At 56.7% G+C, this 22,383-nt stretch overlaps 1 protein-coding gene across 10 annotated transcripts in view; it reads left to right on the forward strand.

Moving 5' to 3' along the window:
• Positions 1-22,383, forward strand: part of LOC131591014 (tenascin-X-like) — a 34,818-nt gene that overhangs the window by 11,325 nt on the left and 1,110 nt on the right. For 4 of the 10 annotated variants that reach the window (XM_058861439.1, XM_058861431.1, XM_058861434.1 and 1 more), the window contains 22 exons: positions 408-764; positions 1,339-1,680; positions 2,024-2,380; positions 3,056-3,400; positions 3,792-4,148; positions 4,763-5,122; positions 5,453-5,809; positions 6,432-6,791; positions 7,108-7,464; positions 8,042-8,398; positions 8,759-9,115; positions 10,461-10,835; positions 11,398-11,739; positions 12,021-12,377; positions 13,111-13,458; positions 13,604-13,960; positions 16,218-16,589; positions 17,885-18,009; positions 18,305-18,437; positions 19,225-19,376; positions 21,208-21,304; positions 21,846-22,007. In XM_058861439.1, the coding sequence (XP_058717422.1) occupies positions 408-764; positions 1,339-1,680; positions 2,024-2,380; positions 3,056-3,400; positions 3,792-4,148; positions 4,763-5,122; positions 5,453-5,809; positions 6,432-6,791; positions 7,108-7,464; positions 8,042-8,398; positions 8,759-9,115; positions 10,461-10,835; positions 11,398-11,739; positions 12,021-12,377; positions 13,111-13,458; positions 13,604-13,960; positions 16,218-16,589; positions 17,885-18,009; positions 18,305-18,437; positions 19,225-19,376; positions 21,208-21,304; positions 21,846-22,007 (6,726 nt within the window). The remainder of the gene's footprint in view (positions 1-407; positions 765-1,338; positions 1,681-2,023; positions 2,381-3,055; positions 3,401-3,791; positions 4,149-4,762; positions 5,123-5,452; positions 5,810-6,431; positions 6,792-7,107; positions 7,465-8,041; positions 8,399-8,758; positions 9,116-10,460; positions 10,836-11,397; positions 11,740-12,020; positions 12,378-13,110; positions 13,459-13,603; positions 13,961-16,217; positions 16,590-17,884; positions 18,010-18,304; positions 18,438-19,224; positions 19,377-21,207; positions 21,305-21,845; positions 22,008-22,383) is intronic. The other 6 variants (XM_058861437.1, XM_058861436.1, XM_058861433.1 and 3 more) reach the window with 6 other exon arrangements.

Genomic DNA, 22,383 nt, shown 5'->3' on the forward strand with positions numbered 1-22,383 from the left:
GATGGAGGGAGTCAAGGGATGGAGGAATGGGTGGAGGAAGGGATGGAATGGTGGAAGAATGGAGGGATGGATGGAAGGATGGATGGATGGATGGATGGATGGATGGATGGATGGATGGATGATGGATGGATGGATGGATGGATGATGGATGGATGGATGGATGGATGGATGGATGGATGGATGGATGATGGATGGATGATGGATGCATGGATGGATGATGGATGGATGGATGGATGGATGGATGGATGGATGGATGGATGGATGGATGGATGGAAGGATGGATGATGGCTGCCGGAATGAATGCTCCAGAATATGGAAGTCAGGATGGATGAATTAGAAGATTGGTTGGTCGGTACTGGACTGATACTTGAACGGACACACCCATCACTATCTCCTCTCCATTACAGCAGCAGAAGAGCCAGAGGAACTGCCCCAGCCCACAGAGGAACCACAGGATGAGAATCCCCAAACTGAGGCCCCACCATCTGAGGCCACTCCAGCACAGGCAGTACTGGATGAGCTGAGGGTCTCCAGCGTCAGCCCCAGCTCTGTGCAGCTGCAGTGGAGTGTCCCCAAGGGCTCCTTTGACTCCTTCATGCTGCAGTATCGGGATGCTGAGGGCCAGCCCCAGGCCCTGCCCATCGCTGGCGGGTCTCGCTCGGTGACGGTGCCAGGCCTGTCCCCATCCCGCCGGTACCGCTTCCACCTCTATGGGCTGCGTGGAGGCAAAAGGATTGATCGTGTCTCCACTGACACTGTCACAGGTGAGGCAGAAGGTGAAAGGGACCTTCTGGAAGGATCAAGAAATGAGGGCATCAAGAGATCCCATGCCCATCACATTCCCACCAGCGAGCAACCATTGACTCAGCACCATCTGATCCACCATCAACCCTTCCACCAACCTATTGACTACCACCTTCCATCATCCATCATCCATCATCAGCTGCAGCAACCATCAATTATCCATCATCACCCATCATCCTTATCTACCATGTATCACCATCATCCATCAATTATCATGCATCCATCTAACCATCCATGCTTCCCTCGTCCTCTATCCATCAAGGATGGATTCAATGATGGATGAATGGAATATTGTCCATGGGAAATGGGGGAGGGGTGAGGATGTGGAAGGAAATGGTAAGAAAGAGGCAGGAGAAGGACATGACTAGGGTGTTATGTTGGATGTTGAGTGCGTGATAGGATGGATGGATGGCTGGATGGATGGATGGATGGATGGATGGATGGATGGTGGATGGATAAGTTAGTTGGAGTGGGAGAGACATTTGGAGGGATGCATGGATGCTCATGCCCATCACCATCCTCCCGCCAATGCAGCCAGTGAAGAACCCTTGCCCTCGGAGACCAAACAGGAGAAGCCAAAAGCTGAGTCCACCACATCTGATGCCCTCCCAGCTCCAGCAGTGCTCAGTGACATGACAGTCTCCAGTGTCACCCCCAGCTCTGTGCAGCTACAGTGGAGTGTCCCCGAGGGCCCCTTTGACTCCTTCATGCTGCAGTATCGGGATGCTGAGGGCCAGCCCCAGGCCCTGCCCATTCATGGGGAATCTCGCTCGGTGATGGTGCCGGGGCTGTCCCCATCCCACCGGTACCGCTTCCACCTCTATGGGCTGAGGGGAAGGAAAAAAATTGTCCACGTCTCCACTGAGGCCGTGACGGGTAAGGGGGATGGTCAGGGGAAGGAAGGGTGGGTGGATGTGTAGATGAAGAAAAATGGATGTTTGGAGAGATGGAAGGATCAAGGGATGGAGGAATGGGTGATTGGAGGAAGGGATGGAGTGGTGGAGGAGTGGAGGAATGGATGGAAGGATGGATGGATGGATGGATGGATGGATGGATGGATGGATGGATGGATGATGGATGGATGATGGATGGATGGATGGATGGATGGATGCATAGATGCACGGATGCATGGATGCATGGATCAATGAGTTGATTGGTTGGTAGGTGGTAGACTGATGTTTGGATGGACACACCCATCACCATCTCCTCTCCATTACAGCTGCAGAAGAGCCAGAGGAACTGCCCCAGCCCACAGAGGAACCGCAGGATGAGAATCCCCAAACTGAGGCCCCACCATCTGAGGCCACTCCAGCACAGGCAGTACTGGATGAGCTGAGGGTCTCCAGCGTCAGCCCCAGCTCTGTGCAGCTGCAGTGGAGCGTCCCCAAGGGCTCCTTTGACTCCTTCATGCTGCAGTATCGGGATGCTGAGGGCCAGCCCCAGGCCCTGCCCATCGCTGGCGGGTCTCGCTCGGTGACGGTGCCAGGCCTGTCCCCATCCCGCCGGTACCGCTTCCACCTCTATGGGCTGCGTGGAGGCAAAAGGATTGATCGTGTCTCCACTGACACTGTCACAGGTGAGGCAGAAGGTGAAAGGGACCTTCTGAAAGGATCAGGAAATGAGGGCATCAAGGGATCCCATGCCCATCACATTCCCACCAGTGAGCAACCATTGACTCAGGACTGTGTAATCCACCATCAACCCACCAACCTATTGACTAGCACCTTCCATCATCCATCATCCACCATCAGCCACAGCAACCACCATCCATCAATGTGTCAATGCATCCATCATTGTCAATCATCTTTATCTACCATGTATAAGCCTCACCATCATCCATCAATTATCATGCATCCATCTACCCATCCATGCTTTCCTCATCCTCTATCCATCAAGGATGGATTCCGTGATGGATGAATGGAAGATTGTCCAAGGGAAATGGAGGTGGGAGGGTGAAGGTGTGGAGGGATATGGTAAGAGAGATACAGAGAGATGGATGTGGAACTGTCTAGGGGTTATTTTGGGTTTATATGTGATAGGAGGAATGAATGGCTGGATGGCTGGATGGCTGGATGGCTGGATGGCTGGATGGCTGGATGGATGGATGGATGGATGGATGGATGGATGGATGGATGGATGGATGGATGGATGGATGGATGGATAAATGGATGGATAAGTTAGTGGGGGTGGGAGAGACATTTGGAGGGATGCATGGATGCTCATGCCCATCACCATCCTCCCGCCATTGCAGCCAGTGAAGAACCCTTGCCCTCAGAGGAGCCCAAACAGGAGAAGCCAAAAGCTGAGTCCACCACATCTGATGCCCTCCCAGCTCCAGCAGTGCTCAGTGAGCTGACAGTCTCCAGTGTCACCCCCAGCTCTGTGCAGCTGCAGTGGAGTGTCCCCGAGGGCCCCTTTGACTCCTTCATGCTGCAGTACCGGGATGCCCATGGCCAGCCCCAGGCCCTGCCCATTCATGGGGAATCTCGCTCAGTGACGGTGCCGGGGCTGTCCCCATCCCACCGGTACCGCTTCCACCTCTATGGGCTGAGGGGAAAGAAAAAGATTGACCACGTCTCCACGGAGGCCATGACGGGTAAGGGGGATGGTCAGGGGAAGGAAGGGTGGGTGGATGTGTAGATGAAGAATAATGGATAGATGACGAGGTGGAGGGAGCAAAGGATGGAGGAATGGGTGATTGGAGGAGGGGATGGAAATCATGGAGGAGTGGAGAAGTGGGTGGGTGGATGGATGGATGGATGGATGGATGGATGGATGGATGGATGATGGATGGATGGATGGATGGATGGATGGATGGATGATGGATGGATGGATGGATGGATGGATGGATGGATGGATGGATGATGGATGCCAGAATGAATGATCTAGAATACGATTCTGTGGATTGATGGATGAGTTGATTGGTTGCTAGGTGGTAGACTGGTGTTTGGATGGACACACCCATCACCATCCCCTCTCCATTACAGCCGCAGAAGAGCCAGAGGAACTGCCCCTGCCCACAGAGGAACCGCAGGATGAGAATCCCCAAACTGAGGCCCCACCATCTGAGGCCACTCCAGCACAGGCAGTACTGGATGAGCTGAGGGTCTCCAGCGTCGCTCCCAGCTCTGTGCAGCTGCAGTGGAGCGTCCCCAAGGGCTCCTTTGACTCCTTCATGCTGCAGTACCGGGATGCTGAGGGCCAGCCCCAGGCCCTGCCCATCGCTGGCGGGTCTCGCTCGGTGACGGTGCCAGGCCTGTCCCCATCCCGCCGGTACCGCTTCCACCTCTATGGGCTGCGTGGAGGCAAAAGGATTGATCGTGTCTCCACTGACACTGTCACAGGTGAGCCAGAAGGTGAAAGGGACCTTCTGGAAGGATCAGGAAATGAGGGCATCAAGGGATCCCATGCCCATCACATTCCCACCAGCGAGCAACCATTGACTCAGCACCATCTGATCAACCATCGACCCTTCCACCAACCTATTGACTACCACCTTCCATCATCATCCATCATCAGCCTCAGCAACCATCAATTATCCATCATCATCCATCATCCTTATCTACCATGTCTAAGCATCACCATCATCCGTCAGTTATCATGCGTCCATCTATCTATCCATGCTTCCCTCATCCTCTATCCATTAAGGATATTCGTCCCAATGACGGATGAATATAAGATTGTCCAATGGGAAATGTAGTTGAGAGGGGTGAAGATGTGGAGGGATATGGTAAGAGAGATACAGAGAAATGGAGAAGGAAATGAGGAAATGTCTAGGGAGTTGTGTTGGATGTTGAGCGCGTCACAGGAAGAATGGATGGAGGATGGATGGATGGATGGATGATGGATGGGTGGGTGGATGAATGGATGGGTGGATGGACGGATGGATTAGTTGGTTGGTTGATGGTAGATGAATATTTGGAGGGACCCGTCCATCACCATCCCCTCTCCATGGCAGCCGCAGAGAAGCCAGAAGAACTACCCCTGCCTACAGAGGAACCACAGCAGCATGAGAAACCCCAAACTGACGCTGCCTCTGCTGAGGCACTCCCAGCACGAGCAGTTCTGGGAGACCTGATGGTCTCCAGTGTCACACCCAACTCTGTGCAGCTGCAGTGGAGTGTCCCCGAGGGCCCCTTTGACTCCTTCATGCTGCAGTACCGGGATGCTGAGGGCCAGCCCCAGGCCCTGCCCATCGCTGGGGAATCTCGCTCACTGACGGTGCCAGGCCTGTCCCCATCCCACCGGTACCGCTTCCACCTCTATGGGCTGAGGGGAAAGAAAAAGATTGACCACGTCTCCACCGAGGCCATGACGGGTAAGGGGGATGGTCAGGGGAAGGAAGGGTGGGTGGATGTGTAGATGAAGAAAAATGGATGTATGGAGAGATGGAGGGTCAAGGATCAAGGATCAAGGGATGGAGGAATGTGTCATTGGAGGAAGGGATGGAAATCATGGAAGGATGGATGGATGGATGGATGGATGGATGGATGGATGGATGGATGGATGGATGGATGGATGGGTGATGGCTGCCAGAATGAATGGTCCAGAATATGGAAGTGTGGATTGATGCATGAGTTGATTGGTTGGTAGGTGGTAGACTGATGTTTGGATGGACACACCCATCACCATCTCCTCTCCATCGCAGCAGCAGAAGAGCCAGAGGAACTGCCCCAGCCCACAGAGGAACCGCAGGATGAGAATCCCCAAACTGAGGCCCCACCATCTGAGGCCACTCCAGCACAGGCAGTACTGGATGAGCTGAGGGTCTCCAGCGTCAGCCCCAGCTCTGTGCAGCTGCAGTGGAGCGTCCCCAAGGGCTCCTTTGACTCCTTCATGCTGCAGTACCGGGATGCTGAGGGCCAGCCCCAGGCCCTGCCCATCGCTGGCGGGTCTCGCTCGGTGACGGTGCCAGGCCTGTCCCCATCCCGCCGGTACCGCTTCCACCTCTATGGGCTGCGTGGAGGGAAAAGGATTGATCGTGTCTCCACTGACACTGTCACAGGTGAGGCAGAAGGTGAAAGGGACCTTCTGGAAGGATCAAGAAATGAGGGCATCAAGGGATCCCATAACCTTCACATACCCACCAGTGAGCAACCATTGACTCAGCACCATTTGATCCACCATCATCCCTTCCACTGGCCTGTTCACTACCACCTTCCATCATCCATCATCCATCATCAGCCGCAGCAGCCATCAATTATCCATCATTCATCTTCTTCCTCTACCATATATAACCATCACTGTTATCCATCAGTTATCATGCATTCATCTAACCATCCATGCTTCCCTCATCCTCTATCCATCAAGGATATTCACTTTCATGATGGATAAATAGAAGGTTGTCCATGGGAAATGGAAGTGAGAGGGGTGAAGATTTGGAGGGGTTATGGTAAGAAAGAGGCAGAGAGGAGGTGGAACTATCTAGTGGGTTGGGTTGGGTGTATGTGTAGTAGGAAGAATGGATGGATAGATGGATGGATGGATGGATGGATGGATGGATGGATGGATGGATGGATGGATGATGGATGGATGGATGGATGGATGGATGGTTGGATTAGTTGGTTGGTTGATGGTAGATGGATGTTTGGATGGACACACCCATCACCATCCCCTCTCCATGGCAGCCGCAGAGAAGCCAGAAGAACTACCCCTGCCTACAGAGGAACCACAGCAGCATGAGAAACCCCAAACTGAGGCCCCCTCTGCTGAGGCACTCCCAGAACGTTCAGTGCTGGGGGACCTGAAGGTCTCGAGTGTCACCCCCAGCTCTGTGCAGCTGCAGTGGAGTGTCCCCGAGGGCCCCTTTGACTCCTTCATGCTGCAGTACCGGGATGCTGAGGGCCAGCCCCAGGCCCTGCCCATTGATGGCGGGTCTCGCTCAGTGACTGTGCCGGGGCTGTCCCCATCCCACCGGTACCGCTTCCACCTCTATGGGCTGAGGGGAAAGAAAAAGATTGACCACGTCTCCACCGAGGCCATGACGGGTAAGGGGGATGGTCAGGGGATTGAAGGGTCGGTGTATGTGTAGATGAAGAAAAGTGGATGTATAAAGAGATTGAGGGAATCAAGGGCTGGAGGAATGGGTGACTGGAAGAAGGGATGGAAATCATGGATGGATGGATGGATGGATGGATGATGGATGGATGGATGATGGATGGATGGATGGATGATGGATGGATGGATGGATGGATGCATAGATGCACGGATGCATGGATGCATGGATCAATGAGTTGATTGGTTGGTAGGTGGTAGACTGATGTTTGGATGGACACACCCATCACCATCTCCTCTCCATTACAGCCGCAGAAGAGCCAGAGGAACTGCCCCAGCCCACAGAGGAACCACAGGATGAGAATCCCCAAACTGAAGCCCCACCATCTGAGGCCACTCCAGCACAGGCAGTACTGGATGAGCTGAGGGTCTCCAGCGTCAGCCCCAGCTCTGTGCAGCTGCAGTGGAGCGTCCCCAAGGGCTCCTTTGACTCCTTCATGCTGCAGTACCGGGATGCTGAGGGCCAGCCCCAGGCCCTGCCCATCGCTGGCGGGTCTCGCTCGGTGACGGTGCCAGGCCTGTCCCCATCCCGCCGGTACCGCTTCCACCTCTATGGGCTGCGTGGAGGCAAAAGGATTGATCGTGTCTCCACTGACACTGTCACAGGTGAGGCAGAAGGTGAAAGGGACCTTCTGGAAGGATCAGGAAATGAGGGCATCAGGGGATCCCATGCCCATCACATACCCACCAGCGAGCAACCATTGACTCAGGACCACTTGGTCCACCGTTAACCCTTCCATCACCCTTTTGACTACCACCTTCCATCATCCATCATCCATCATCAGCCACAGCAACCATCAATTATCCATCATTCATCTTCTTCCTCTACCATATATAACCATCCCCATCATCCATCAATTATCATGCATCCATCTATCCATCCATGCTTCCCTCATCCTCTATCCATCAAGGATATTCACCCTGATTGTGAATAAATGTAATATTGCCCATGGGAAATGGAGATGGGAGGAGTGAAGATGTGGAGGGGTGTGGTAAGAAAGATAGAGAGATACCGAGGCGGAACTGTCTAGGGGGTTCTGTTTGGTGTATATGTGATAGGAGGGATGGATGGATGGATGGATGGATGGATGGATGGATGGATGGATGGATGGATTCGTTGTTTGGTAGATGGTAGATGAATGTTTGGATGGACACATCCATCTTCATCCCTTCTACATGGCAGCCTCAGAGAAGCCGGAGAAACTACCCCTGCCTACAGAGGAACCACAGCATGAGAAACCCAAAACTGAGGCACCCGCAACTGAGGCACTCCCAGCACGAGCAGTTCTCAGTGAGCTGACAGTCTCCAGTGTCACCCCCAGCTCTGTGCAGCTGCAGTGGAGCGTCCCCGAGGGTCCCTTTGACTCCTTCGTGCTGCAGTACCGGGATGCCCAAGGCCAGCCCCAGGCCCTGCCCATTCATGGGGAATCTCGCTCAGTGACGGTGCCGGGGCTGTCCCCATCCCACCGGTACCGCTTCCACCTCTATGGGCTGAGGGGAAGGAAAAAGATTGACCACGTCTCCACGGAGGCCATGACGGGTAAGGAGGATGGTCAGGGGAAGGAAGGGTGGGTGTATGTGTAGATGAAGAAAAATGGATGTATGAAGAGATGGAGGGAATCAAGGGCTGGAGGAATGGGTGACTGGAGGAAGGGATGGAGTGGTGGAGGAATGGATGGATTGATGGATGGATGGATGGATGGATGGATGGATGGATGGATGGATGATGGATGGATGGATGGATGGATGGATGGATGGATGGATGGATGGATGGATGATGGCTGCCAGAATGAATGATCTAAAATATGGTTGTGTGGATTGATGCATTACTTGATTTGTTGGTAGGTGGTAGACTGATGTTTGGATGGACACACCCATCACCATTCCCTCTCCATTACAGCAGCAGAAGAGCCAGAGGAACTGCCCCTGCCCACAGAGGAACCGCAGGATGAGAATCCCCAAACTGAGGCCCCACCATCTGAGGCCACTCCAGCACAGGCAGTACTGGATGAGCTGAGGGTCTCCAGCGTCAGCCCCAGCTCTGTGCAGCTGCAGTGGAGCGTCCCCAAGGGCTCCTTTGACTCCTTCATGCTGCAGTACCGGGATGCTGAGGGCCAGCCCCAGGCCCTGCCCATCGCTGGCGGGTCTCGCTCGGTGACGGTGCCAGGCCTGTCCCCATCCCGCCGGTACCGCTTCCACCTCTATGGGCTGCGTGGAGGGAAAAGGATTGATCGTGTCTCCACTGACACTGTCACAGGTGAGGCAGAAGGTGAAAGGGACCTACTGGAAGGATCAGGAAATGAGGGCATCAAGGGATCCCATGCCCATCACATTCCCACCAGTGAGCAACCATTGACTCAGCACCATCTGATCCACCATCAACCCTTCCACCAACCTATTGACTACCACCTTCCATCATCATCCATCATCAGCCTCAGCAACCATCAATTCTCCCTCATCCATCATCTTTATCTACCATGTATCACCATCATCCATCAATTATCATGCGTTCATCTATCCTTCTATGCTTCCCTCATCCTCTATCCATCAAGGATGGATTCAATGATGGATAATGGAAGATGAGAAATCTCCATGAGAAATTGAGGTGGGAGGGGTGAAGGTGTAGAGGGATGTGGGAAGAAAGAGGCAGAGAGTTGGAGATGGAATTTTCCAGGGGTTTACGTTGGATGTTGAGTGCGTGGTAGGAAGAATGGATGGATGGATGGATGGATGGATGGATGGATGGATGGATGGATGGATGGATGGATAAGTCAGTGGGGGTGGGAGAGACATTTGGAGGTACACATGGATGCTCATGCCCATCACCATCCCCCATCCAATGCCGCCAGTGGAGAGCCCTTGCCCTCAGAGGAGCCCAAACAAGAGGAGCCTAAAACTGAGTTAACCACATCTAATGAACTCCTGGCATGAGCGGTGCTGGGGGAGCTGAAGGTCTCCAGTGTCAGCCCCGACTCTGTGCAGCTGCAGTGGAGTGTCCCTGAGGCTCCCTTTGACTCCTTCATGCTGCAGTACCGGGATGCTGAGGGCCAGCCCCAGGCCCTCCCCATTGCTAACAGGTCCTGCTCAGTGACGGTGCTGGGGCTGTCCCCCTCCCACCAGTCCCGCTTCCACCTCTATGGGATGCAGTGAGGGAAAATTGTTGACCATGTTTCCAATGATATCATCACATGTGAGAGGGAAAATCAGAGGAAAGAAGGGATGAGAGATAGATGGAGGGATGGAGAGGCAGAGACATCAAGAGCTGGATGAATCATGGGTTTCTATTCCCATCCCACCCCTACACCACATCATGGACTTTTCTAGTCGGGCATCATCCATTCACCACTGAGCAATTGAACCCCCACCATCATCCATCATCATCATCCCTCATGATTCATCATCAGCCATCAACAATCCAGGACCATCAGTAATATACGTATTGGGTGAGGTGTTGGGTTGGGTGTTGGGTGTGTGGTAGGATTGATGAATGATGGATGGATAGCAGTTATGGATAGTGGGTGTGGGGATTGTTGGGTAGATGATGGATGGATATATGGATGAATGCATGGACAGCCACACCCATCACTGTCCCCTCTGCATAGCAGCCACAGACAAGACAGAGGAGCCACCCTCACCCTCCGAGGAGCCCCAAACTGAAGTCCTGCCAACTGACGACAACCAGCCTGAGCATACCCAAAATGAGGTCCCCCTGGTGCGGGCAGTGCTGGGAGAGCTGAGAGTCGCCAGTGTCACCCCTGACTCTGTGCAGCTGCAGTGGAGCGTCCCCGAGGGCCCCTTTGACTCCTTCATGCTGCAGTACCGGGATGCTGAGGGCCAGCCCCAGGCCCTGCCCATTGATGGGGAATCTCGCTCCGTGACTGTGCCGGGGCTGTCCCCATCCCACCGGTACCGCTTCCACCTCTATGGGCTGCGGGATGGGAAGAGGACCGACCGTGTCTCCACTGACATTATCACAGGTAAGCGGGAAGGTCTGAAAATGAAAGGTTTGGAGAAGTGGCTGTATGGATGGAGAGATGGAGCAATCAAAGGATCCCATCCCAATTCCATCCCTACCTGTCATTCAGTGTTCACTGACACCAGCATCATCCAGTCAACCACTGACCCTTCCACTGGCCTATTAGCCAACATGCACAATCATCCATCATCATCATGATCATTATTTAACGGGATAGATCCATGATCTATCCATCACCCATCACTGATCCCTCCATTCCCAGGTGGCTCCACTTCTCAGTTTCCAGCTTGGTAGTGGAGGATGTGTGGGAGTGTTAGCAAGGTTGAGGCATGGATGGATAGACAAATGATTATGTTGATGATTATGATGATTGTGATGATGGGTGGATGATGATAGGTGATGGAAAATGGATGAAGGATGGATGATGGAAGAAGAATGGAATGGCAGTACATGGACAGTGAATGGAGGATGGATGGATGGATGGATGGATGGATGGATGATGGATGGACTTGTTGATGGACAACCAGATTCCCAGACCTATCACTAACCCTTCTCCATCACAGCTGCAGCCAAGCCAGAGGAGCTGGCCCTGCCCTCAGAGGAGCCCAAGCCTGAGGTCATCTCATCTGATGCCCCACCAGCTTGGGCAGAGCTGGGGGAGCTGAAGGTCTCCAGTGTCACACCCAACTCTGTGCAGCTGCAGTGGGCTGTCCCCAAGGGCCCCTTTGACTCCTTCATGCTGCAGTATCAGGATGTCCATGGCAAGCCTCAGGCCCTGCCCATTGATGGCAGGTCCCGTTCAGTGACAGTGCCAGGGCTGTCCCCATCCCATCAGTACCGCTTCCACCTCTACGGGTTGCAAGGTGGGAAAAGAGTTGACCATGTGTCCACCGATGTCGTCACAGGTGAGGTGGGCTCAGGTGCCTTCTGCACCTGTGGTGCATCAAATCTCTCGAACACTCCTTCAAGTTTGGGGAGCCTGAGAAGTGCTTCTGGGGCTTGGGATGGGAATGTGGAGGCCAGAGGGATGGAGAGTAGAGGGATGTGTGGACCCATGGATGCATGATGGATGATGATGGATGGATGGATGATGGATGGGTGGATGGATGGATGGATGGATGGATGGATGGATGGTTCAATGAACATGTCAATTCTCATGCCCATCATCATCCCCTCTCCATCACAGATGCAGCAGTGCCAGAGCAGATGCCCATACCCTCAGTGGAGCCCCAACTGGAAGATCACAAACCTGAGCAGCCCCAAACCGAGGTCGACCAGGGACAGGATGCCCTGGGGAAGTTGAGGGTCTCCAACGTCACACCCAACTCCGTACAGCTGCAGTGGAGCATCTCTGAGGGCTCCTTTGACTCCTTTACACTGCAGTACAGGGATGCCCTGGGCCAGCCCCAAGCCCTGGCTGTTGATGGGGGGTCCCGCTCCGTGACAGTGCCTGGGCTGTCCCCATCCCACTGGTATCGCTTCCACCTCTATGGAGTGCGGGGCAGGAAGAGGATTGACCGCGTCTCCACCGATGTTGTCACAGGTGAGGAGGAAGGTCAGAGGGTGGAAGGGTTGGGGAGATGGAAGTAAGGATGGAGAGACTGATGGAAAGATGGAGAAAAAGTTGGATTATGATGGATGCCTGGAGGTTTGGATGGACTCATGAGTAGAAGGATGGACATAAACATCATTGGGTTCTCGCAGAAATGGATAGTGAGAGGGTGGATGGAGGGCTGGGTACATGGGAGATGGATGATGGGGGTTATCAGTCATTGATGATGGGAAGTATCAATCATTGAGCAGACATTTTCTGGGACTTGTGACTGTCAGATTGTAAATGGTGATGTGGAGGGGAAGGAACAATGGATGGAATTGGGCAGGGAAACTGGAGACAGCCTGGAGATGGAGAGATGGCTGGGGCCATGGGAGTGTGGAGTGATGAAGGGATGGATGGATGGATGGATGGATGGATGGATGGATGGATGGATGGATGTGAATATTGAATGAATCGAGGTGATGGATGACATTGATTATGACGCTGATGAAGACGTGGGTAATGGCAGATGCTGGTGTGTAAGGCCATGGAAGAATCAGTGGTTGAATGGAGCTGGGGTCAATGGGTGCTCAAGGACAGGGGAGGAGGGAATGGTGAGAAGTGACTGGGAGGAAATGCTGCATGATGGATAATGGATAGTTGAGTGGATGGTGGACAGACATACGGACGGACATACTGAATGCCCACACCCATCGTTGTCCCCTCTCTATTGCTGCTGCAGCTGACCCAGAGGATCTGCCCCCACCCTCAATGGACACCCCAACTGAGGCCGCTCCATCTGAGGCCCCCTCGGCACGGGCAGTGCTGGGCGAGCTGAGGGTCTCCAGTGTCACCCCCAACTCTGTGCAGCTGCACTGGACTGTCCCAGAGGGCCACTTTGACTCCTTCATGCTGCAGTACCGGGATGCTGAGGGCCAGCCCCAGGCCCTGCCCATCAATGGCAGGTTGCGCTCGGTGACGGTGCCAGGGCTGTCCCCATCCCACCGGTACCGCTTCCACCTCTACGGGCTGCGGGCCAGGAAGAAGATTGACCACGTCTCCACTGAGATTGTCATAGCTGACAGGGAAGGTCAGAGGATTAAGGGTGGGTGGATGGGTGGGTAGGTGAAACATAATGGATGGATGGATGGATGGATGGATGGATGGATGGATGGATGGATGGATGGATGGATCTTTGGATACCCATGTCCATCATCATCCCCTCTCCACCACAGCTGCAACTGTGCTAGAGGAGCTTCCCCTGCCCTCAGAGGAACCCCAAGATGAGAAACACCAAACTGAGGTCCCCACATCTGCACCCACCCTGGCGCAGGCAGTGCTGAAGGAGCTGACAGTCTCCAGTGTCACCCCCAGCTCTGTGCAGCTGCAGTGGAGCGTCCCCAAGGGTCCCTTTGACTCCTTCATGCTGCAGTACCGGGATGCCCAAGGCCAGCCCCAGGCCCTGCCCATCGCTGGTGGGTCCCGCTCGGTGACGGTGCCGGGGCTGTCCCCATCCCACCGGTACCGCTTCCACCTCTATGGGCTGAGGGGAAGGAAAAAGATTGCCCATGTTTCGACCGACATTGTCACAGGTGAGGAGGATGTTTAGAGGGGTGAGGGTGGATGAATGAAGGGATGAAGGATGATGGGTGGAGGGAGAGATGGACAGATCAAGTGATGGAGGAACATGTGGGTGAATGAAGGGTTCAGAGAGGTACAGGAGTGAGTGGATGGAGGATGGATCAGTTGATGGATGGGTGATGGATGGAGGGCTTCTGAGTTGGTTGGTTGATCAGTGGAGGATGGATGGATGGATGGATGGATGGATGGATGGATGGATGATGGATGATGGATGGATGGATGGATGGATGGATGGATGATGGATGATGGATGGATGGATGATGGATGGATGGATGGATGATGGATGGATGATGGATGGATGGATGGATGATGGATGGATGGATGGATGGATGGATAATGGATGGATGGATGATGGATGGATGGATGGATGGATGGATGGATGGATGGATGGATGATGGATGGATGATGGATGATGGATGGATGGATGGATGGATGGATGGATGGATGGATGGATAATGGATGGATGGATGATGGATGATGGATGGATGGAGGGATGGATGGATGGATGGATGGATGGATGGATGATGGATGGATGATGGATGGATGATGGATGGATGGATGGATGGATGGATGGATGGATGGATGGATGGATGATGGATGATGGATGGATGGATGGATGGATGGATGGATGATGGATGGATGATGGATGATGGATGGATGATGGATGATGGATGGATGGATGGATGATGGATGGATGATGGATGGATGGATGGATGATGGATGGATGGATGGATGGATGGATGGATGGATGGATGGATGATGGATGATGGATGGATGATGGATGGATGGATGGATGGATGGATGGATGGATGGATGGATGGATGGATGATGGATGGATGATGGATGGATGGATGGATGGATGGATGGATGATGGATGGATGATGGATGGATGGATGGATGATGGATGATGGATGGATGTATGGATGGATGGATGATGGATGGATGATGGATGATGGATGGATGGATGGATGGATGGATGGATGGATGGATGGATGGATGGATGATGGATGGGTGATGGATGGATGATGGAAGGATGGATGGATGGATGGATGGATGGATGGATGGATGGATGGATGGATGGATGATGGATGGATGATGGATGATGGATGATGGAGGATGGATGGATGGATGGATGGATGGATGGATGATGGATGGATGGATGGATGGATGGATGGATGATGGATGGATGATGGATGGATGATGGATGGATGGATGGATGGATGGATGGATGGATGGATGGATGGATGGATGATGGATGGATGATGGATGGATGATGGATGGATAGATGGATGGATGGATGGATGGATGGATGGATGGATGGATGGATGGATGATGGATGATGGATGATGGATGATGGATGGATGATGGATGGATGATGGATGGATGGATGGATGGATGGATGATGGATGGATGGATGGATGGATGATGGATGGATGGATGGATGGATGGATGGATGGATGGATGAATGGATGGATGGATGATGGATGGATGATGGAAGGATGGATGATGGAGGATGGATGGATGGATGATGGATGGATGATGGATGATGGATGATGGATGGATGATGGATGGATGGATGATGGAGGATGGATGAATGGATGGATGGATGGATGGATGGATGGATGGATGGATGGATGGATGGATGATGGATGGATGGGTGGATGGACGGATGATGTGGCTGGACAGGTACATGTGTGGCTGAGCCTGTGGCTGGTTTTTTCTTTGATGAGGGAGGAGCTGAGTGTAGGGATGCAGGGCTGGGATGGGGAGAAGGGAGTAGATGGAGGTTCATTTTCAAGGACTTCAGTCAAATGAAGAAGGATGGATGATGAATAGATGGATGATGGATAAATGATGAATGGATGATGGATAATGGGTAGATAATGAATGGATGAAGAGGGATGATGGATGAATAATGGATGAATGAAGATGAATGCTGCAAGGTGTTTGTTGGGGGAGTTGGTGGTTTGGTGGATCAGGTTAGTGGTTGGGTGGTTGGATGATGCAATGGAGGGAGAGGTTAAAGAACCAGCTGAAGAAAAAGTTGCATGGGGATAAATGTGAATGGATGCACGGACGGACAGACGGATGGATGGTTGGATGGATGGATGGATGGATGGATGGATGGATGGATGGATGGATGGATGAATGGATGGACGGATGGACACATGGATTCTCATATGCATCATCTTCCTGTCTCCATTGCAGCCACAGCCAAGACAGAGGAGCTGCCCCTGCCCTCAGAGGAGCCCCAACCTGAGGACCCCAAAGGAAAAGACCCTCCAGCTGAGGCCACCCCATCTGAGGTCCCCCTGGAACGGGCAGTGCTGAGTGATCTGAGGGTTTCCAATATCACCCCTGACTCTGTGCAGCTGCAGTGGAGCGTCCCCAAGGGCTCCTTTGACTCCTTCATGCTGCAGTATCAGGATGCTGAGGGCCAGCCCCAGGCCCTGCCCATCGCTGGCGGGTCTCGCTCGGTGACGGTGCCAGGCCTGTCCCCATCCCGCCGGTACCGCTTCCACCTCTATGGGCTGCGTGGAGGGAAAAGGATTGACCACGTCTCCACTGAGACCACCACTGGTGAGGGCCTGCAGGAACTCCCCCAGGACCCCTCAGGGAATGGAGCTGGAGTGGGGACAGAGCTGGGAGTGGAGCCCTGGGGGAGCTGGGAGGAACTGGGCTATACTGGGGGAGCCAGAAGCTCAGGTGACTGGGGGGGCACTGAGGACTGGGGAATTTAGGGGAAAGTGGGAGCTGGAAGCAACCAGGGATTGAAAGGGACTGGAGATAAGGGGGAGTGCAACACCTGGAGGGACCCTGATCAGCTGGGGACTGAGAGGAATTCGGATCAGCTGGCTAGCTCAGAGCTAGACTGGCTAGAACTGGGGCCTGGGGTAATCTGGGGCCTGGGTGAAACCGAGTGAAACTGGGGAATGGGCGGAACTGGGGAGAACTGGGGCTGTGGTGGAGTTGAGGATTGGGAGAAACTGGGCACTGGAGAGAATTTGGGAGCTACTTGGTAGCTGTGGGGATCTGTGAACTGGGAGAGACTGGAAACTGGAAGAATATGGGGGATTAGTTATTGGGGTGACTGGGGGCAGTTTGAGAGTTGGGGGAATTTAGGAGAGCTCAGTGGGGACCAGGGAGGGACAGTGGAGAATTGGGACTAGAGGAGGATTGAGAGCAACTGGGGCTGTGGGTATCTGGGAGAACTGGGAGAAACTGGGAGCTGGGGGTAGCCAGAGGACTGCAGGGAACTGGAGATTAGGGGCAATGTAGCACTGGGAGGAACTGGCAGGAGAACTGGGGACAACTTGGGACAACTGGGGGGCGTGGGGGAAACAGGAGACAGGTGAACTGGGGGCAACTGGGGGCTCAGAGGCCTGGGGGCAACTGGGAGGGGATTGTGAGGCACTGGGAGAACTGGGGCTGGGAGGAACTGGAGGGAATTGAGGACTGAAGGGTCTGGGGGAAACAGGTCTGAGGGAGACTGATTGGGATGATGGGAAACTGGTCAGAGGGGGATTGGAACTGGGGACTGGTGAGGACTGGGGGGAAACTGGGCACTGGGGAGAACTCAGGGGACTAGGGGAAACTGGGAGGATCTAGGGACTGGGAGGAACTGGAGGAAACAGGTCTGGCAGGCAGTGGGGGAAACTGGGGATTTAGAGTGACTGGGTCTTAGGAGTCTGGAGAAAATGAGTGGGATCTGGGGCAGTGTGTGGGCAGGGCCGGGGGGTCTGTGGGAGGGTTTGGGGTGTCAGCAGCGAGGGGAGGGTTGGGGTGGCAACAGTGGGTTTTTTTGGGGGTGTCACTGGGGGATTTTGGGGTGTCAGCTGGGCCATTTGAGGTGTCAGCAGTGTATCCTTCCCCAGGTGCCCCAGGGACCCTCTGGGTGGGCTCTGTGTGGCCCCGCAGTGCCTGGCTGCACTGGGACGCCCCGCACACCCCCCCTGATGGCTATGAGCTGATGTATGGCTCCCCCGGGGGACCCCAGCAGGTAACAGCCCCCCAAAGGAGCCTAAAAACCCAGGGAACGCCCAGAGTGTCTCCCCAGTATCTCCTTAGGGGACCCCAATACCCCCCTGGGAACCCCAATACCCCCTGGGAACCCCAATACTCCTTCAGATATCCCAGTAACACCCCTGGGGACCCCAGTATCACCCCAGGATACCTCATTACCCTCCTTCGGTGATGGCACTCCAGTACACCTCCAGGGGACCCCAAAATGTCATATACCTCCCTGGGGACTCCACTATCCCCCTCAGAGACCCTAACACCCCTCGTGCCCCCAGACCCTGTGGCTGCCTCCCGAGGCGACGTCGCGGCAGCTGTGGGGGCTGGAGCCGGCGAGACGCTATGGGGTGCGGTTGTGGGGCCGAGGGGGAGACCCCCAAACAGCCCCCCTGGAGGCCACCTTTGACACTCGTGAGTGGGGGGAGCTGGAGGGCGTGGAGGGATCACTGGGGGGGTGCACCTGCACCCCTGGGTGCTTTTGTGGGGGGTGGGGGAAGCTATGTCCCTTGGGTGGAGGGCTGCAACTTTGGGGGGCACCTGGGGACCCCCGGGTGCTTTTGGGGTGCGGGTGGGTCCATGGGAGGGGGATACCCGGGGGAGGGGTTGGGTTGTGGTGGGGGGGGGGCACCCAAGCACCTGAGTCCTTTTGTAGGAGGGGGGTTTTTGGGGGGGTGGGGGATGGTACAGAACCAGACATCTGGATCTTTTGGGTGTTCGTGTCCTGGAGTGAGGGGGTGCCTGGGGATCTGGGTCCTTTGGGGGGCCTTACTCTGGTGCTTGGGTGCTTTGGGGGGGTTTGGGTTGATGGGCAAGGGTGGATCCCTGAGAGAGGCACCTGGGTCCGTTTTGGGGGGGCTGGGTCCCTGGGGAAGGGGGGAATGTCGTTTTGGGGGGCTGGGACATGGACAGCTGGGTCACTGCAGAGGGGGAGACCCATTGGGGGGACACCTGGACCCCGGGTCCTTTTTTGGGGGGTGCCTGTGTCCTTTTGGGAGGGGTGGGCCCCTTGTGGGGGTGAATATTGGGGTGTGGGCTGGGTCCTGAGGGGGTTATTGGGTGGGGAACCCCCTGGGTCCCTGCATAGGGGGGGGGCTGTTATTGAGTCGGGGGTTCCGTGTCCTTTCGGGGAGCGGGCACCGGCACCCCCGGGTCCCCAGAAACCCCTGGGGTGTCTGAGGGGACCCCCATGCCCCCCCAGCCCCCCTCCCGCACCCGCACCCCCGGGACTGCGCCGAGGAGCAGCTGAACGGGCCGGGACCCTCGCGGGAGACCCTCATCTTCCTCCGGGGGGACCCGGCCCGGCCCCTCAGAGTCTTCTGTGACATGGAGACGGACGGCGGCGGCTGGCTGGTGGGACTGGGAGCACTGGGAGCACTGGGAGCACTGGGGGGCACAGGGAGCACTGGGGAGCACTGGGAGCACTGGGGGGCACTGGGGGGCACTGGGGAGCACTGGGGGGCACTGGGAGCACTGGGAGCACTGGGGGGCACTGGGAGCACTGGGGAGCACTGGGAGCACTGGGGAGCACTGGGGGGCACTGGGAGCACTGGGGGCACTGGGGGGCACTGGAAGCACTGGGAGAACTGGAAGCACTGGGAGCACTGGGGGGCACTGGGAGCACTGGGGGGCACTGGGGGGCACTGGGGGCACTGGGGGGCACTGGGAGCACTGGGAGAACTGGGGAGCTCTGGGGGGCACTGGGAGCACTGGGGGGCACTGGGGGGCACTGGGAGCACTGGGGGGCACTGGAAGCACTGGGGGGCACTGGGAGCACTGGGGAGCTCTGGGAGCACTGGGGGGCACTGGGAGCACTGGGGAGCACTGGGAGCACTGGGGGGCACTGGGAGCACTGGGAGCACTGGGGAGCTCTGGGGGGCACTGGGAGCACTGGGGAGCATTGGGAGCACTGGGGGGCACTGGGAGCACTGGGAGCACTGGGGAGCTCTGGGGAGCTCTGGGGGCACTGGGGGGCACTGGGAGCACTGGGGGGCACTGGAAGCACTGGGGGGCACTGGGAGCACTGGGGAGCTCTGGGAGCACTGGGGGGCACTGGGAGCACTGGGGAGCACTGGGAGCACTGGGGGGCACTGGGAGCACTGGGAGCACTGGGGAGCTCTGGGGGGCACTGGGAGCACTGGGGAGCATTGGGAGCACTGGGGGGCACTGGGAGCACTGGGAGCACTGGGGAGCTCTGGGGAGCTCTGGGAGCACTGGGGGGCACTGGGAGCACTGGGAGCACTGGGGGGCACTGGGAGCACTGGGGAGCATTGGGAGCACTGGGGGGCACTGGGAGCACTGGGAGCACTGGGGGGCACTGGGAGCACTGGGAGCACTGGGGGGCACTGGGAGCACTGGGGAGCACTGGGGGGCACTGGGAGCACTGGGAGCACTGGGAGCACTGGGGGGCACTGGGGAGCACTGGGAGCACTGGGGGGCACTGGGAGCACTGGGAGCACTGGGAGCACTGGGGGGCACTGGGGAGCACTGGGAGCACTGGGGGGCACTGGGGGGCACTGGGGAGCACTGGGAGCACTGGGGGGCACTGGGAGCACTGGGGGCACTGGGAGCTCTGGGAGCACTGGGGGGCACTGGGGGGCACTGGGAGCACTGGGGGGCACTGGAAGCACTGGGGGGCACTGGGAGCACTGGGGGCACTGGGGGGCACTGGGGGGCACTGGAAGCACTGGGGGGCACTGGGAGCACTGGGGAGCACTGGGAGCACTGGGGGTCACTGGGGAGCACTGGGGGGCACTGGGAGCACTGGGAGCAGTGGGGGCACTGGGAGCACTGGGAGCACTGGGGGGCACTGGGAGCACTGGGGGGCACTGGGGGGCACTGGGAGCACTGGGGGGCACTGGGAGCACTGGGAGAACTGGGAGCACTGGGGGGCACAGGGAGCACTGGGGGTCACAGGGAGCACTGGGAGCAGTGAGGGCACTGGGAGCACTGGGGGGCACTGGGAGCACTGGGGGGCACTGGGGAGCACTGGGAGCACTGGGGGGCACTGGGAGCACTGGGAGCAGTGAGGGCACTGGGAGCACTGGGAGCACTGGGGGGCACTGGGAGCACTGGGGGGCACTGGGAGCTTTCTCTAGGGTTTGTGGGAGAGAAATAGGGATGGGGGGCGGGGGTCAGGGAGGTTTCGGTGCCCCTGAACCTCCCCCCCCCCCGCCCCACCCAGGTGTTCCAGCGCCGCCAGGACGGGGGCACCGATTTTTGGCGGGGGTGGGACTCGTACGCCCGCGGCTTCGGCAACGTCAGCGGCGAATTCTGGCTCGGTAAGGGGGGACCCTGGGGGTCGAGGGGACCCTGGGGGTCGGGGGGACCCCGGGACTGGGGGAGAGCCATAAAAATCTGAGGGGATGTGGGGCCAGCGGAGGCACTCCGGGGGTTTGGGGGACAGGGGGAGCTTTTGAGGAGAGCCAGCTCCCAGAACCTGGGGGCTCCCCAGGGGTCCGAGAGGGGACTCGGAGGATCCAGGGGAGCTCCAGGCCATTGGGAAGCCGGTTTTGGGGTGCAGGGAACAAGGCACTGATGAAGGAGTCCGGGGGGTTCGCCCAAGGGTCTGGAGGAACTTAGGGGGTCCCCAAATATTCATGTCTGGTTTTGGGGTCCCAGGGGTCCGGGAAGGACTTGGGGGGTCTCCAGGAGTTCCGCGGGGGAGTTCACGGCAGGCTCGAGGGCTCCAGGGGGCACTTGAGGCGTCTCCAGGAGTTTGGGGGGCGTCTCCATGCAGGAATTGGGGGGGGGGGGACGGGACGGGGGGAACTCGGGGGGCCCGCAGGACCTCTGGGGGTGCCGGACGATTTTGGGGCGCAGGCAACGAGGCTCTGCACGAGCTGACGACCGCGACCCCGACGGAGCTGCGCGTTGACCTGCGGACTGCCCGCGACTCCGCCTTCGCTCTCTATCGCGACTTCGCTGTCGGCAGCGCCCAGGAGCGATATCGGCTCCGAGTGGGAGCGTTCAGCGGCACCGCCGGTGCGCGGGGTTCGGAGCTCGGGGAATTCTGTGGGTCCTGGTGGTGTTTGGGATCCCTGGCGGTGTTTGGGATCCCAGATCCGCTGCCTGGCAGGGGTCTGTGGGGTCCCTGGCGGATTTGGAGGTCCCTGGTGGGTTTTTGGGGTCCCTGGGGTGTTTGGGATCCTAGATCCTGGCAGATGACTCTGTGGAGTCCCTGGCGGATTTGGAGGTCCCTGGTGGGTTTTGGGGTCCCTCGCGGTGTTTGGGATCCCAGATCCGCTGCCTGGCAGGGGTCTGTGGGGTCCCTGGCGGATTTGGAGGTCCCTGGTGGGTTTTGGGGTCCCTGGGGTGTTTTGGGACTCCCTGGAGCGTTTTGGGGGCTATTGGGGTTCCT

This window comes from Poecile atricapillus, chromosome 36 (assembly GCF_030490865.1).
Source record: "Poecile atricapillus isolate bPoeAtr1 chromosome 36, bPoeAtr1.hap1, whole genome shotgun sequence".
Lineage (NCBI taxonomy): Eukaryota > Metazoa > Chordata > Aves > Passeriformes > Paridae > Poecile > Poecile atricapillus.